General features: G+C 50.9%; 1 protein-coding gene across 2 annotated transcripts; it reads left to right on the top strand.

Annotated features, from left to right (window-relative positions):
* The first annotated feature begins 3,315 nt into the window (after window positions 1-3,315).
* STX6 (syntaxin 6) lies at window positions 3,316-17,114 on the top strand. Of its 2 annotated transcripts, XR_013340415.2 has the most exons (9): window positions 3,341-3,466; window positions 5,772-5,941; window positions 6,500-6,594; window positions 8,260-8,322; window positions 10,389-10,511; window positions 11,733-11,839; window positions 13,327-13,421; window positions 14,948-16,828; window positions 16,867-17,114. XR_013340415.2 is itself a non-coding variant. In XM_021545858.3 (8 exons), the coding sequence occupies exons 1-8, from the start codon at window positions 3,432-3,434 to the stop codon at window positions 15,022-15,024; spliced, it is 765 nt and encodes a 254-aa protein (XP_021401533.1). In that variant the 5' UTR covers window positions 3,316-3,431; the 3' UTR covers window positions 15,025-17,114. The 2 variants fall into 2 exon arrangements, 1 of the variants encoding a protein (XP_021401533.1); XM_021545858.3 differs by having other exon boundaries at window positions 3,316-3,466; window positions 14,948-17,114.
* Window positions 17,115-17,345: the final 231 nt, after the last annotated feature.

Here is a 17,345-nt window from a genome sequence, read left to right as displayed (position 1 = left end):
AACAGAGGAGCCGGACATGAACAACACTGCTGCTAACTGCAGGTGTGTGAGAAGATGGTGCTCGAACACCTTACCTCACTTCCTCTCTGCACTGAGCAGGCTGCTTTTAGTTCTCCAAAATAAAAAAATTATTATCTTTAATCCATATAACCCAAAGAATGGCACACACACCACCTTCTGCATGGTCTCGCTGGTGCTAAGGACTGTGGACCATTGTGGCAAGGGGAACACAGGAACGTGTAACCACCTCTGTCATTATAGGGCTGCTGAGAGAAGTGTTGGACTCAGCAATCCTGCAGCCCTATTCAGCCCTGATGAGAGCATTTTTGGGGTGCTGTGTGCACCTCTGGGCTCTAAGGAAGGGCTGCCAAGAAGATGGAGCCAGACTCCGCTCGGTGGTGCCAACCATCAGGACACAGGAGGAAAGGGGCAGGAACCGATGTTCAGCAAGTTCCACATGAACAGAAGGAAGCTCTGTCACTGTAGGAGTAACCAGGCTGTGAAAAATGCCAATCACTTGGTTTTTAAAAATTTTAAAAGTTTAATAATAAAATGGTTATAAAAATAGTAATGCAATTAGAGTAATAAAGTTTAGAGTCAGGACAATTACAAGACAATAAAAAGCAAAGAATTACGACAACGTCCAGATGCTCTCGGACACTAAGTCTTGTGAACAAGGGAATCACCCTTAAACCAATACACTTGTTGCATATTCATACATCCTTCATGGTTATGCATACATTCTATTCTAAGCAAGAAACTCTGACGTATGTTTCCTTTAATCCCCCTGGCATCTTTGGTTCTGAACAAGGCCTGAAGAAATTAGTTTCTTCTGATAAAAAGCCATAAATTCCTCTCCTTTGGAAGATTTAGGTGTTCCTCGAAGTGAGTGTCTCATTCCTAAAAAAAAAAGAAAAAACCAGAAAAAACCTTCCCCCCCACATACAGAGTCTTTATTTTTTTTTAACTCCTAAAGTCTTCATATTAACTACAAAAGCACAACTAATCAATATAGCGTAATACATATAGCAGCTATCTGCATAGAGCCATATAATATGCATTTTTCACAGGGCTGATTTATTAAAAAAATGTGGATATTGATCTAGTACTGATATCCAACAGTCAAGGACAAAAACTCTCTAACAGTATAAAGTTAAAGGTGTGTGTTTATTTTGTGCGGGATCGCTCCCAAATCCACACTGCACCTTCCAGGTGGTTACAGAGCCTTTTTATCCATACAAGTATTGAATACACAAAATACAAATACATATTCATCATTTTGGTACATCCCATTCCTCGCTTTGTATGCTAATCACTCCAAAAGCCATTCAGCACGCGTGGTTTGTCCCTTGAAATGGGTCGGTGTCCCTTTCATGGGGAGGGGTCCCAAAATGAGGAAGTCAATGAAGTCTTCCTCCTTCTGACCTTTCTACCTTTTCAATGCAAATATGACAAATGAATCTTGGTAGAACTCCCATTCCTTGTCTTCAATTGGTTTCAGAACAGACGAGGCCCACAATTGTCTTATGTTCCTAAAAGCTGTTTGTCAGTCTCTGTATTCTTCATTATAAACCCAGCTAACTAAACATTGTGTCACTATAGGACACGTAAAAGCACGATGCGAGTCGCTGCTATTGCAAAGGTGAAAAAGAGGAAGTTTATTTTCTGACTCCAGCATTTATACTTTTCCAAAGGTGACAGTGGATTGGAGGGTGAAGGTGCCACCTCTCCAATGACATTGGACAAACTACCAGTACATCAAGTTTCTCCACCTCTGTGAAGGAATGCAAAACAATAGGTTGTTTGCAGAAAGTTGTGTGAGAAAGTTCTCTAACAGAATGTAAACTCAGAAGGCTTAAGAAAATCTTAAAAATCAGGGCGACAACATTGTGCTGACAAGCAATCAATTATTAGTCAACTGCTAACTCTTAACTTCATCAAGGCCTACTCATTTATTTTAATTAACTCTAGTAGGGCTTATCTCTAACTAAAATCTTAGCTCCTCTAAAATCTCTAAACCCCTTAAAATTTACGTTTCAGGGCAATGGAACAGATGGCCCAGAGAGGTCCATGGGGACACAACCCGTGCCACGTGCTCGGGGGTGAGAAGGGAGGCGGCACCGCCGAGTTCCCTTCCACCCTGAGCCATGCTGGGCGTGATGCGCTGGGTGGCTGTGGGAACTCAAAATGTCCCTCAGACATTTTTGGAGGTTCCAGGCCCCGGTCAGAAGCATTTGAGACCCTGGCAGGCAGCTGGAAACAGCTGTGATTTTGGGTTTGAGCCATGGAATGAGTTACCAACCTTGCAGGAAGAACAAGAAGTCACGAAAGTTTAAATGTTATAGTAGAAGTGGTTATAAAGTAGAGGGGAGAATTTTTTAGTATTGTACAAGCGGGTTTTAACACCTGTACATGGGGGTTTTTTGTTCTGTACATGGGGGTCAGAGGTTTTAAGATGGAGGAATGCAGGCCGGTCCTTTTCCTCCTCTTTCTTCTTCCTTACCTCCATGTTCTTGGTGATGTTGGCACTCTCAGATTGGTTTAGAGTAGAAAAGCACCATTTAATATAGGTAATAGGCATTGGGGAAAAACTGTAAGCATGTAACACGTAATGTACCATATAAAAGATAGAAAAGCACCATTTAATACAGGTAATAGGCATTGGGGGAAAACTGTAACCATGTAACATGTAATGTACCATATAAAAGATAGAAAAGCACCATTTAATACAGGTAATAGGCATTGGGGGAAAACTGTAACCATGTAACATGTAATGTACCATATAAAAGATAGAAAATCACCATTTAATATAGGTAATGGGCATTGGGAAAAATTGTAAACATGTCACACGCAATGTACCATATAAACGAGAGCAGCAGCCCTGGGCGGGGAGAGAAGAAGCAGTCGGGAGTCAGAGAGGATGTCAGGGTGTGTGTGTGCCTCTGCCTGAGCTCTGAGCAAACCACAGCAGCAGAGAAGAAAATCTTTTAGATAACTCGCAATAAACTGCCTTGAGACCGGACAGCAGAGACTGCTGAGTTTTCTTTGGAAGCACGGGTTGGAAGAGAGACTTTTCCACCACATGTAACTCCTGAACCAGGCCTGGGTTCCTTCAGGTGGGAGGGACAGGGGGCACTGCGGGAGGAGCTACGGGAGGAGCTGCGGGACTGCCCGGGCAGCACCGGGACGAAGCCGCGGCCCCTCAGCGCCCCCGCTCCCTCAGCGCTCCCGCTCCCTCAGCGCTCCCGCCCCCTCAGCGCTCCCGCCCCCTCAGCGCTCCCGCCCCCTCAGCGCTCCCGCCCCGCGGCGCCGTGCGCGCTGACGTCACCCGGCCACGCCCCCGGCGGGCGGGGCTGGCGGAGGGCGCGGGCGGGCGGGGCCGGGCCGGGCGGGGCCTGGCGGCGGCCGAGGCGCGCGGCGGCGGCAGCGCCATGTCGATGGAGGACCCCTTCTTCGTGGTGAAGGGGTGAGCCCCGCGCCCCGCGCCCGCCGGGACGCGGCCGCGGGGACGCGTAACCCGCCGGCGGCGCGGAGGGGGCGGGCAGGGCCGCGGCGAGGCTCGGGAGGCCGGCGGAGCGGGGGCGAGCGGCGGCGGGGGTCTGTGAGGGGGGGAAGATGGCGGCGGCCCCCGGGCTGTGAGGGCTCCGCGCCGGTCCGGGGCCTGTTCGCCGGTGCGGGGGCGCTGCCGTGAGGCCTGGGCCCGGGCCTGGCTGCAGGTGCGGCTTGGGGACAGTGGGAAAGGTGCAGGGAGCAGGGAGCGAGCTGTGGGATAAACAATGGCCGTGAGAGGAAGCCTGCAGCGAAGAGCCTGAACGCAGGGAAATACCAGCCGAAGGAAAATTGTCATTAATAGGGTGAAAGGAGCTGTGTTGGAGCTACTGCAGAGGGTCCAGTGGAGGCCACCTAGATGATTTGGGGTCTGGAGCATCTCTCTGGTGAGGAGACACTAGACGAGCTGGGCCTGTTTAGCCCAGAGAAGACAGAGGGGATCTCATCACTCCATACAAATGTCTCTAAGGCGTGTTATGAGGATGGTGCCAGACCCTTTACAGCAACAGGCCATAAACTGAAATTCAAGAAGTTCCACCTCAAGGTGAGGAAGAACTTCTTTCCAGTGAGGGTGGCAGAGCACTGGAAAAGGCTTCATGGAGTTTGCTGCAGACATTCCAAACCCATCTGGAGGTATCCCTGCTCTAGGTGACAGTGAATGACAGGGGGTTTGGACTGGATGACCCACAGAGCACCAGCAATTCTGTGATTCTGTGAAAGCAGCTCCATCACTGAACACTGCCCTCGGGCCACCTTCAGCTTGTGCTGGGGGCTGCTCTCCTGCCCCTTGTCACAGCGAGACAGCCCCAAGGAGCAGCAGAGGGGCTCCTGGTGGGGTGTTTTGGGAGAGCCATGTGAGAAGAAGTGTGGGAATGGATATTGGTACAGCCAGGGAAAATGAATCCCTTCACCAGGATAAACTCGTGCTTAGAGGAAAGTGTAGGAGTCGCCATGGGTGGGGAGCAAACGTCCTGTCAAACTTTCCAGAGATGTTCCTGCAGCGGTGGGGAAGGGCAGGGAGGGGGAAGGGGATGTGCTGCCGCTCCCACAGTTAATTATTACCTGGCAGGTCGGAGGGGCTGCCGGTGGTGTAGCCACCAGAATTGCTACTAGTTTGCTTTTCTGGTGTCTGTAACTCCTCCCATCAGAGGACACCCAGCTCTGCTTTACATTCTTGCTGCTGGGGACTTCCACAAGTGTGGGGAAAAACAAACCCAGCCAAATAAAATCAAAACTTGTGCTGGCAAGTAGAGGAGGGAATGAATTTTTCCAGATCCTCAGTGCAGGCTGCTGGCTTTAGGGCACTCAGAGTGGCAGACTCGGAGCTGTAGGCGTGTGAGAAGAGGAGGGACATGCATCAGAGTGCTGAGAAACTGCAGCTTAGACAGCAACTGGAGGACCAGCTGGATCAGGCCCTGGTGGAACTTACAGAGGTGCAGTCCTGGCACGTCAGTTCATCTGCCCTGGGCCTCCCCTGCTTTCCTTCACTGGGGTGAAACACCTGACTGCTGTGTGCAAGCTCATGGTGGCCTCCTTGGACACCAGCACATCATCTGATCTCCCCGGTGAACCTGGGGGAGCAGTTCAGAGCTTGGGACCGCAGAGTTTGTAAATGCACATAGCCACACTGAGAGTCTGTGACCCAAATTTACAAACCTGCTTGCCCCAAACCAGATGTGTCAGCAGTGCCTTCCCCCGCTGTGAATGCATTCGTCTCCAAAAGAGCTTAGAGCAGCAGAAAAAACTTGTGTTTCCTAAGCCAGCGTAGTAGGCCTGTGTATTTTTTTTAAATGCTGAATTAAAATAAACAGTTCTGCATTCAACAGTCTGCCTGGCTGTGCTGCGGGGACAGTTCCTGTAATTCTGTGTGCCCTTGGGGTATCTTACATGGGTACTTAAGGGCCTTGAGAGGAAAACTGTAGAGAGAGGAATGCAAAGTGTGGATTGCCAAAGAGCTGCCTTGTTCAGACCCTCTGCCCTGGCTTGCCTGGGTGACACTCAGCAGCTTCCCCTGAAGAAATAGGTCCCTTCATGAATAACTTCATGCTGCAGTGAGATTCAGGGCAGATCTTTATTTTACAAAATAAACACGCAGTTGTTGGAAGGAGGGGTGTTTGGGAGGAAGCTGTGGCATTCCTGCTCAGCTGGACACGGGGCTGTCCCAGTGTCACTGCTGCAGGGCAGCTAGTGATAATTCTTGGCTTCTCTTCACTCACCTGCAGGGAGGTGCAGAAAGCTGTGAACACTGCCCAGGGGCTCTTCCAGAGGTGGACAGAGCTCTTGCAAGATCCCTCCATTGCCACAAGAGAAGAAATCGACTGGACTACTAATGAGCTCAGGAACAACCTGCGAAGCATCGAGTGGGACCTGGAAGACCTGGATGAAACCATTAATATCCTTTTTTTGGCCCTTTGGAGGTAGTTGCAGTTCTCAGGTTGTACTAAATAGCAAAGTCCCAGTGCTTGTTCCTCTGCAAAAATCAGGACTGTTTGGGATTGAATTTTGCATTCACATTGGCTTTTCTCAAATTGCAAATGAGAAATTAAGTAAAGGATTTTCCTTTTGTCTTTTTGTCTCCCTTTTTGCAAGGTATATTCTAAGAGGCTTTGTTTTAGAAAGCCTGTTGTGTTGTGTGAATCTGCATTTCTGCAGGCTCAGTTCATTTTCTAGGCTGCCTTCCAGAAATACTCCTTGTCCCTCGTGCTCCTCTGAGTGCTCCTGAAAACACTGCCCAGCATCACAGAACCAAAAAACCACATGGAAAAGAGAAACCTTGTGTGTGTGCTTCACAGCACATTCCTGCCATGTCTCCTTTTCCATCCAGCCTGCAGTTCTTTGCTAATCAGATTTTGGGAAGAGGCAGAATACAGGGGCCCCTTGGCAGGCTTGGGGTTTGTGTATCCATGTGGGCAACCAGCCCACTTCGGGCACTCCTTGACTCGGTGCCCAGGCATCGTGGAGGCAAACCCACGGAAATTCAACCTCGATGCCACGGAGCTGGGAATCCGCAAAGCCTTCATCACCAGCACGCGGCAGGTGGTCAGGGTAAGGAACCTGCCCTTGGGCTCAGGGCCTGCGGGGAATTGGTGGTTAAAAAAGGAAATCTTGGGGCTGTGCTGTGGTGGAATGGAGAGCAGAGAATAAGCCTGCCACCTGCTGAGTCTCAGGCGTACTCCTCTTCCCCGTGTGTTCCCTCCTGGAGCTGCCTGGAAGGGTGTGCGGGTGCAGGTGCCCCATGGAATTCCCTCCTTTTATGCTGCTGACCCTTGAAGTCTTCACACTGCTCTGGCAACAGTGAGCTGGGAGCCTGTGGTAACGGGAGGAAGAGTGAAGAGCCAGCTGCAATGTGGAGCCTCCCTTCAGAGCTGAGGGAAATCTCGACTGTAGCACTGAGTTTTCAGCAACAGGGAGACCACTTTGAGCACTGACAGATGGTTAAAGCCTGGTGTTACTGACATGGTGACTTCAACTTCCTATCCCTGCAAAATAGTCCAAACAACCACTGGATTTATTTTTAACTTGAGGAAGATTTTTTTTCTAGTTTAAGCTTATGCTTGAGAAGCAAAAAGGGGATTTTAACAACTTGGTGGTAAAAAATAGAGAAGAAATATCTTTCCAAAAGCTTCACTGCCTGGTAGCAAGCTGCTAGTTAGGAAGTTTTCTGTCTATTAATAGCTACACTGAGTTTCTGCTGCCCCTCATGACTCTGATGTTCCTGCTCCACAAAATGCACTGGTGTGGCTGGCAGCAAGCCTGTCACCCTACCTTCAGTCCTGTGGTCTGGATGCAGTTCCTAAGGCTTTCTGCCTGGAAACTGATCCCAAAACCACAGTGGCCCCAGGTAGCAGGCATATGCTTGCTGTCTTGTTCTCAGTCTAGTCCGCTCCCTCATGGGCAGGATCAGGCAAACCTGATCTCTGGTCCTCTCCTCCTGGCTGAAAAATGCTGGCTAATGGCTTTTGGAGCAGTGTCTCCCACTGGGAAATGAAATTTATAAGTGGCCCTGTGCAGCTGACTTCCACTTTCCATGGAGGAATTTGTGATGCACTGCAGCCAGTGAGAATTAACCAGGCGAGATGTGGTGGTGCTCTTCAGTGATGTGCTGCACATCTCTGAACAGTAAAACACATCAGAACTCTGCTGGTGGATCAGCCTCTGCCAGATGACATTGACTAGTTACTAATTTATGAAAACTAGGTTATGTTACATTGTGATGGGGAGCCTTCTGTGGTTAGTGACCTTCTGGAGGAGTTCCACAGCAAAAATTAATTGGTAGGAGAGAACATTGACACAGTCAGAGAGGATGGCCACAGCACAGGAAATCTACCTTATACTACGGAATATAAAACCAGATGCAGTTGGAAATAAAGCAGAGGAGGTTATAGGCTTCAATGCCTTGACAAACACATTCTGTCAACAGGAACATTAGTTTATTATACAAATCAACGTGGTTCTGGTTGTAGTAGAGAAAAATGAGTAGTGAGTGAGAAATATTTTCAAAATATCCCAATGCTGTTGATTCCAGTATTAGTATAATAATGAAACTTTCTACAATATGTTTCCAAACTCTTCAAAAAGTGTGGGTTTTCAAAGAAAATATCTCTTCCCTCTTTCCCCCTTGTAGAACCCTTGCTGGGTATAGACAGCTCTGTAGCACCCTGAATTTGCCTGTCCAATGCTCACATGCTTCTTCTTTTGTTGAATGAACAGGACATGAAGGATCAGATGTCAAACTCTTCCGTGCAAGCACTGGCTGAAAGAAAAAACAGGCAGGTGAGAACCAGAAACAGGCAATGGATTTCTGCTACAATGTATGTGCTGTCTGGAGTCCCTCCCCTTGCAAACCTTGGGTGTGGGAAGGGGCTCCCATGCTGCAGCCAAGCCGTGTTTGAGCCGTGTCCATTTGGCTGCCCTGGGAGAGCTGCTTCTCACAGGCACGTTGCTGCCAGCCTCTCCCAAGCCTCTCTCAGAGCAGTAAGTCAGCACTCACCATCTGTCTCTGTCTTCAGAGCTGGTTGTTTACAACTGTCAGCATTGCACCATCCCATGGAAAGGGAAATCTCCCTCCTCCTCCTCCTCGGGGGGAAGCAGCTCAGAATCCATGTCAATGAACGTAATCCTGTGCTGTGCTGGATTTAGGAGCCAAGATGGTGTAATATCCTTTCATGCAGCTGGTTCTTGTAATAGCTGTGTAAGAAGATGGAAGGAGCTCCAGAAGTCTCATGTTGTCTGCACTTGTAATCTAAGGAATAGAAACAGATGCAGCTTGTGCTCCTTCCTGGCTGGTGGAGAGGCTGTAAGGAGATACTGGGGCTGACTTCCAGACCCGCTCCAGTAAAAGCTGATGTGTGCTTCATACAGTTAATTGTCTGTACTGCATCAGCCTTGCCACACGTGGCAAAACCAACAAACTGAGATGCACAGAACTCATTCCTGAGTTTGTCACAGGGTTAATTGATGTGCTTGGCAAACACTCCCAGCAACAAAGTCCCTGACACCCTTGCTCAAACAAGTCTGTAGCTTTCCTGCAATTTGCTGCTTTCCTTTGCATGAGGCTCGTGATAGCTGCAGGAGACCATATGGCCCAGCTCATGTAGTGACATCTGGTCAGGAAAACTGACTTCCCCTTGCTGCCTTCCTCTCCTTTCCAAGCCCCTCGCCTTCATTCCAGACTGCAAGGCTTGTGCTGGGCTTTGTGTCTGAGGGGCTGGCTGGCAGTGGCCTGACCCTCACAGCCCAAGCTGGCAAACAGACCCTTTCTATTGAAGCTGCAGGCAAAGCTAGTGAACTGAATTAAATAAAAACTAGCTGCCTTTGTCACAAACTGGAGGGACCAGGAGCTTGCTCAGTGTCTCGGGGGCAGGAACAGCCAGATGTCCTGCTGGCTTCCTGCATGGTCAGTCAGCTATCCTCACCCCACCTTGAACTTTATAAGTCAGATGAACCATAGACCCTGTCTGGTTTTCAGCCTGACAGAGTAGCCTGGTCATTGTCTTGCCGTTCTTCACAAATACTCAGTCATTCCATCCTGCCCACAACCAGGAATTGCAGGGTGGTCTCATTACAAGTCAGCCTGCCTTCCACACTGGAGGGCACAGTCCCTAACCCTTCCCTAGTGCTGCAGGGTGCAGTTCCTCACTTGCAGGTCATGTTCATTCTCCAGCATCTGTAGCTTGGGTTATTCCTCTTGCTGGGACCAGACATATTTGGTTGAAAAGCCACATCTTTGCAGGCTTTGCAGGAACCTGTCTGTCCAGGCTTTAGGAAAGTAGCAAGAATATGTATGCTGGCAGCCAAAGAGCTTGCTGGAGGGATAGGCAGCCTGGATCATAGACCATAAGCATACAGCACTGCTCTGGTTATATATTGCATTATTTTACTGTCAGCTCACCTGGTTAAGTACTTTATCCAGACCCTCTTAAGCCCCTGTCATTAGCAGCAGAGTGCTCAGATGGAGCTGTACATCTGTTAACACAATATACCCAGACACTTCCCAGCTCACATGTCCTAGCACACAGTGCTGCCTCTTGAGCAGGCCTCTGCCAGTCCTTTGTGCAGTGCAGGCCTCCTGCACACACTGTCAGTCGACCACGCTCCAGCTCTCCTGCTGCTGGAGAGGCATCTCTGCAATTCCAGGCTGCAGAGACTTCCCAGGCTGGCATTTTGTCTCTGGGTTTAGTTCATGACAGCACTTTGACTGAGTAGCAGCAGAGCAGGAGGAAGGGGATGCTGTGCACGTGTGTGCACAAGTGTTGCCTTGTCAGCCTTCCCACCTCACCGTGTAGATGGTCTGGGAGCAGACACAAGGGTGTTGCTAAGAGCTGTCTGCATCTGTTCAGGCACTCCTGGGAGAGAGTGGGAGTCAGAGTTGGAGCTCTGGACCTGACAAATACAGCCGTCTGGACCGGGAGCTGCAATTAGCAAATTCACATTTCATCGAGGAGCAGCAAGCTCAACAACAGGTAAGGCAGCTGGCATCACAGACTAAATGGCTTTGCTTGCCAAATGGGTGCCAGGGGGACTTGTCTGGCTCCAGGAGCCTGACAGTTCTCTCTTTGCTTGTGGCATGTGTCTGTGCATGCATTTCCTGTGCAGCACAGCTTTGGGTGATCTTGACACAAGGCTTTTAACCCTGGAGGCGTGGGGCTTCTGCTGTGTTTAGGAGGCAGTAGGCACAATCTGGAAGATGTAGCACACTAGGATTTAATAGTGCAAGATTGTTGAAATCCTCGGGAGAGTAGAAACGCTGCAAAAAGAAAAGGGCCCGTTTGTCTTATGCAACTTCCCCTAGTTAAAATTCTTTGGTGTTGTTTTGTGTGCATCTCCCATCTGAACAGGCTGGGAGCAGGAGCACGCGCCTGCTTCCTTTTCCTGCTTTTGTCACCGTGAGATTAGTGAGAAAGGCTGTGTGAGGGCTTGGGAGAACCCCTGGTGAGACACTTCCCAGCTGCACTTCCCAGCTGACAGGGGAGTTTGCCTGGAGAAGTGCCCAGGCCAGGCACAGACTGGAGAACTGCAGGGCCTTGACACAGGCAGTGACTCGGAGGTGGCAAACTCTGCAAAAGCTCCTGACCAGTGCTGCCACCTTGGCTTCCAGACATGTTTTACCTACTGACTCCAGGGGGATAAATAGCTTCAGAAATAGGTAACTAGGGTAAAGCTAATCCTTAGCGTGACTGTGCCCTGAAAATGACTTAAAACAGCAGCAGACTTATTCCTTTGGCACACTCAGAGCCAGGCTGGCTATTTTTAGCTCTAGAAGCTGCAACAACCTTCTGCTTGCATTAACTCCCTGTTACCTGCAGCACATTCCATGTGGTTCCCAGGCATAGCATCAGTGTGCCTCCCTGGCCAAGGTTTTTATGACTAGCCCTTGGATCTTTCCAAAGTCACTTTAGCTGTGCACGCAGCATGGATGAGCTGAGGCTGGATTTGCAGGGATGTCTGGAGACTGCAGCCTGCTGTGCTATGGGGATGCCACGCCATGGAAACTTTCCTCTGGTTGTCTCCTCTCCAGCATTTCTTAGGAATGCAGACCTCATTCCTGGTGGCTTAGGTCTGAGCCCGGGTCTCACATCTGATGTTGGCTGAGCAGCAAGTACTTGTCCACTGGATGGGCTGGCTCCAGCCCAGCTGCAGGAAGCAGATCTGTAATTGCACATTTCTCTTCTCTTTGGCCCCAGTTGATTGTGGAGCAGCAGGATGAGCAGTTGGAGCTGGTCTCTGGCAGCATCGGGGTGCTGAAGAACATGTCCCAGCGCATTGGTGGGGAGCTGGAAGAGCAAGCAGTGTAAGTGCGAGACATGGTGGCAAAAACCTGGCATGGGGCTGGCTGCAACATGGCTGGATGTCCTCACACACCTATCTCTGCCTCTGGTAGAGCCTGGAATTCACTGGTCCCTCAGGCAGCCTCTCCCTGCCAGCCCGTGGAAAGCATTTTGTACTGCAAGGATCCAACTGCAACCTCCTTCCTTTAGAAGCCTGCATCTAGGGCAGGCTTAAACCTTTCCTCCTCTCCTTTTCACATGTTCCCCCCTCGGGCAGCCAGTAGATAAAGGAGAGAGGTGCTGTGCAATGCAGATGCTGGCCACTTCTCCACTCTACAGGGTTTTGTGCTGCCCCTGGACAACTGCTGGGGCCAGAAGCTCTCAGCTGTGCCCTGAAACACACAGCACAGTGCTGCTCTTCATCACTGAAGCTAAAAATAACCCTCACCCACGCAAAGGGTTAAAGGGCAGCTCACAAAGTCATTCTTCATCCATCCATTTACATAAAAATTAGATTTCTTTCCCAGTTCTTGTCCTTTGCAAACAAGTTCCCAGTTGTGCAGGCTAACAGCTATGCTTCCAGAAAGGCTTGAAGGGTTCATGCCTAAAACCCCTCCTTGTTTGGCTGGTAGGAGTCTGGAGGGCCATGTCTCTTGTGAAGTGATTTCATATTGAATGGAGAGGAGGCTTTGGAGGCTTTCAACTTCCCTCCTGTGTCAAGTTGTACAGCATGAGAATCCTCTGCTCTCGGAGAGGAGATTGGTGTAGTGTGTCTGTTTCTGGATCATCACACAAGCCATCAGTGCTTGCAAGATTAGCTCATAACTACTACAGTGAGGTTTTCCCCACTGAATGAAGGTTTAACAAGTGCCCTGGCACTCCAAATGAAGGAGTCTGTCCTTTTAAATGCATTTCGCTTTAAAGTCCCACTGGCTGGAGACAATTGGATTAGTACCTTGACTCTGGATACGCACTGGCATTGACAAAGCATGGATTCAGGAAGGCTTCCAGATTCATTACAGTCACTGTGTGGAGGAAGTAAAAGGGTAACTTCCACGCAGAGCTTGAAAAACACCTTAAAAGCAACTGCAGATCTTGTTCCCACTTGATACATTACTGAAACAAGATTTTAGTTTATACTGCAAGCCCTGAACAAGAAGAGAGATTTAAAATCCAAGCTGACACATAGATGCTAATCACAGATTATAAGTGAGACTCCTTTTATAAGGAGGAAGCTGTTCCCCCACTCCTTACCTTGCAGATGTGTGTAGAGATCAGCCACAATCACCCAGGGAGGATCTGGCAGGATTCCCACCAAAGCAGAGCTGCTGTTTCAGCAGGTTTTTTCCCCACCCTCGGGTGCTTCCAGGAGGGGAGGCCCCATTCATTTTGTCTGCCAAGGTGTAATACTCTGCTCACATCAGTGTTTTGATCCACGTGTGTGAGCGTGCTGCAGAATGCCCAAGGGATGTGCCACGTGCTGACCAGTGCCCTGCTTCTGTGTCCTCAGGATGCTGGATGACTTCTCCCACGAGTTAGACAGCACTCAGTCGCGCCTTGATAACGTCATGAAGAAGCTGGCCAAAGTGTCTCACATGACGAGTGGTAGGTCCTAGGAAGTGGGATCCAGTCCCTGGAAAGGGACAGACAAGCCCTTGGATCTTCAGGCTGGGACACTGTGCTCCCACCCATCCAGCCAAGGGGAGGGAGCAGCTCTCAGTTCTTGAAAGAAGGGGAAGGTTTCCAAGCCCGGCAGCTGCTCCTGCCCAGACACTGCTCTGCTGCCTGTCCCCTCCCTTTGTTTTATTTACAGATGCCTTTCTATTTATGCTGCTGCTGCTGGGAAAATCCCCCTCTAGCTGGTGGGAGGGGATGCTCTGCAACCTCCTGCTCTGCTGCAGTTTCCCGGGCTGCCTGTGGAACAAAAGCTGTCAAGGTGCCATTAAACACGGGCCACTGTGTGTGGCCTACCCTGCACCAGAATGCCTGCAGCAATCCCCTTCCCAAATCCGACCTGCCCTGGGGCTGCTGGTGCCTGCAGGCTGTTTGTCGGTCACATCTGTCTCAGCTGGTAGAGGAAAGGGCTGAATTCTGCACTGAACCCACAGAAAAGTCCTTATAAGGCTGTGCCTGAAGCCGGGGGCAGAGCAAACAGGAAGCCCGGCCTGGCTGCTGGGAAGTGCTGCTGCCGGCTGCCTCTGAGCCTGGCTCCGTGCCCGGCCAGCGCCTCCTCCAGCACCCCTGTCCCTTGGGTGCTCAGGACCTTGGGAAGGCAGCAGCCTGTCAGGAGGAAAAGCATTCCTGCTCTGCAGCATTAGTCTATCTGGGATTTATGAGGTAGTGGGGATACAGCCCCAGAGAGACCACTTGGAGTGCTGGCAGTGCACTTTGGGTCAACAATAGCTCAGCAGCAGCACTACCACGGGTGAACACTATGTCTCTGCCCTTTCCTGTGGGAAAACCCGTGGATCTCTGCCGAGTGTTTCTGAGTGTTGTGAAAGAGCATTTCTGCTGGAGTCACCTATGCCAGGGAGAGCAGGAGGGCTCTTTCTGGGTAACTTCTGTGCCTAGGAGTTGAAGGGGTGCCAGCAGCCGTGTCCCCACTGCTGCACCATCATCTCATGGGGAAGATGGCTCTCAGAGGTGATGTGAGCCAGTCTCAGAGGTGTGTTGAGCCAATGAGGTGTAAAGATGTCCAGGGAAACCTAATTCCTGGCCCTGTCCTAAGGGAAGCTGCCACAATCTCTTCCTGGCAGAGCTCCTCAGGGCAGCTTTCACCAGATCCCTTCCTGTTCCTCTGGCAAACAGATTACTCCATGAATGAACAGCAAACACAGCAGCTCTCTGCTTGCTCCTCCCAATTGCTTTTGAGCCAGCTTTTCAAAGCTGTTTGAACTTGGTTGGGAAGTAGCCTCAGAATTCCCACAGCTGTTCCCAAACCCCAGTGTATCCTGGAGGAGAATGCCTCACTGCAATATTCAGTGCCATAGCCTTTCTCCCACAGGAACTGGTGTTTTGGCTTTTTGTGGCTTAAGCTTGAATTTGGTTCCTAGCAGTACACAGAGAAAAATGCTCCTCCAATTTACCTTCTCCACTAAAGCAGGAAAACTGATGCTTCCTTTTCTTTCCAGATCGACGGCAGTGGTGTGCAATTGTTGTCCTCTTCGTCATCTTGCTAGTGGTGCTCATCCTGTTTTTTGTCCTGTGATGACAAAAACTGAACTTCCTGGGACGCCCCCTCCCCGCCCCCTTGCCCTGGCAGCGCGGGGAAATGAAACTCTCCCCATTTCCGTCCGCCCTCAGAGATCCCTGGCAGGAACACCCGCGCCCGGCTCTCACCATCCTCCTCCAAGGACTGCGGCTCAGCTGCGCTGGCATCTCCCCTGGCCCGGGGAGAGAGGGCGGAGCGCTGGAGCTGCTCCTGCCCTGCTGCGGTGCAGTCTGACCCCAGCTCCGGGTCTGCATCCCTGAGCTGCAGGGGGACCTGACCCCCGCGCTTCCACCCGGTGCAGGTAGGAGCCGCTGAGAGGCGGACACAGAGCAGCGAGCCCTGAGGAGGATGTGACGGGGGAGGAGTTACTGAATTCACTGAGCATTACAAACTGCGCTGCCAGTGCCAGCCTCAAGCGTTACTGGGAACAGTGAAACCCCCCCCAAGCCGCAGCAAGGGAGGGGAGCCCTGGCCCTGCTCCCCGTGCCCCCCCCTGCCTTCTGTGGGCGGGCTCTGTAGCACCAGTTGTCTGCCGAGAGAGCACGGTGAGTCCTACCAGAGCTTTCCTGCCCTCTACCTGGGCAGATGACAGAGCTGTAGGGTCTCGTGCCCTGCCATCGGCCACCCAGGCCCCGTCAGACACCCCAGAGCTTTAAACCTGGGGTGCTGCACACCGAGCACTGGCAATCAGCCGTGAGCCAGAGAGGGAGAGTCTTGAAGCTTTTAAACTTGCCTCCCTCATTATACAGGCCTCTAAAGCTCATTGACTGATGCTTTCTTTGCCCTTCTGTAACTGAGTCACTGCTTCTGTTTAACAGCTGCTTCCCTTTGGCAAGTGATTTGCCAAGTCTAAAATAACTTATTTTTTTTAAGAAAAAAAAAACTTTAAAGATTTTTTTTGATGACCATTAGAGCCACGTTCTCTCTGCGGGTGCACGACACACATGATCAGAGGAACAGTGCTCAGTGATGTATTTTAAGTGTATATGAACTTGTAAATAGATGTCTTATTTTTTCCCAACCGCTATTTTTTGGACACCTCCATTGTAAGCAACCAAAAGGCAGGAGATTCAAAGCTAGATCATGTTTCCATATTCCTTCCCAGTCCTTTTGTTACGTCCCAGTTGTTTGTCACTAAGTTGTCTCAGCAGTGTTGGATTCCCTAGAGGGAATGTGAAGTAGCCAGGTGGGCAATACCAAAAATGTGTTGAAAAGAGTTCCCCTAGGCAGTATCACTGCAGAGAACAGGCAGAGGGACCGTGCTGCAAGCACCAATTGTGGGATAGGGGGTGATTCTTGAAGAAAGCAAAAACATTTTCTTACTCACTCTGCTCCCATATTTTAAGTTGCAAACATGAAAAGACTCAGCACAGGCTGGCTTATGGCTCCCAGATGGAGCTGTGGGAGGAAGTTAATTGGCACTGACGCAAAGACTTCTGCTGAAATTGCAAATCACCCCCAAAATCATCCCCCTCGCCTTAGAATCTTGCCACCGGACGGCTTTACCTCCGGAACTGAACACTCCTCCCCCCCGGCTTCGTGGCTCCCTCCGAGGTCTGCGTGCCGCAGTCCCTCCCGCAGGCGCTGGATGCGCAGCCGGCGGCTCGGTGCCTTCCGCAGCCGGGCGGGGCCGGCCGGAGCCTCCAGCCCGCCCGGCTGCTCCTCAGTCACGCACACGTGGTGCCTCGGCGCCCACCCGCACTCGGGATTCGAGTGGCTCCTTATCCTTGCAGAGCATCCCTGCAGGGAATAGGTGCTGTCTGCTTACGGACTCCGTGGGTCTGTACCTCTCCAGGAGCAGGCTCCCAGGAGCACGGGTTCCCAGGTTCCTGGGAGCAGGGCTCGCTGCTGGCTGCTGTTTGCACACCTCTGATCCCCATGTTACTTCCAGTGTGTTTGTGCATCCTTCAGGAGTGACTCCCATGTAGGACTGCTCCTTTCGTAGTCCAGGGGGTGGCCCAGCTGCTGACATCACCACAAACCACCCCAGTGTCTCTGGTCCCTTTCCCCATGTACATTTGCTTTTCTGTCGCTGGTGGTGCCCTTCCCTTTAACACTAAATAAAGGTGCAGCAGCGTAGATCTCCACTCCTCCTTGCCTGACTCTTGGTCCTGGGACAAACTTCAGGTTCCCTGGCACCAGGGAGTGGGAAAAGTTCTCCCACCAGCATTTGCCAGGCATCACCGTCCTGGTTTTTGAGACATAAGCAGCATCTGCAGTTTCTGGGGTCAGTTCAGCATTGTGGGCAGCTGTGCCCAGCTGTGGAGTTCCTGCAGACAGCGGTACCCAAATGTGGGGCACCACCGTACAGAGGGCAG

Source organism: Lonchura striata, chromosome 8 (genome assembly GCF_050655825.1).
Source record: "Lonchura striata isolate lonStrDom1 chromosome 8, ASM5065582v1, whole genome shotgun sequence".
Taxonomy (NCBI): Eukaryota; Metazoa; Chordata; class Aves; order Passeriformes; family Estrildidae; genus Lonchura; species Lonchura striata.
This window is presented reverse-complemented; position numbering and strand designations above follow the sequence as displayed.

Coding starts and splice junctions, on each gene's coding strand:
- STX6 (XM_021545858.3), top strand. CDS start 3,432: ATGTCGATGGAGGACCCCTTCTTCGTGGTGAAGGG. Junction 3,467..5,771: donor CCCTTCTTCGTGGTGAAGGG/GTGAGCCCCGCG, acceptor ACTCACCTGCAG/GGAGGTGCAGAAAGCTGTGA. Junction 8,323..10,388: donor CTGAAAGAAAAAACAGGCAG/GTGAGAACCAGA, acceptor GCATCTGTTCAG/GCACTCCTGGGAGAGAGTGG.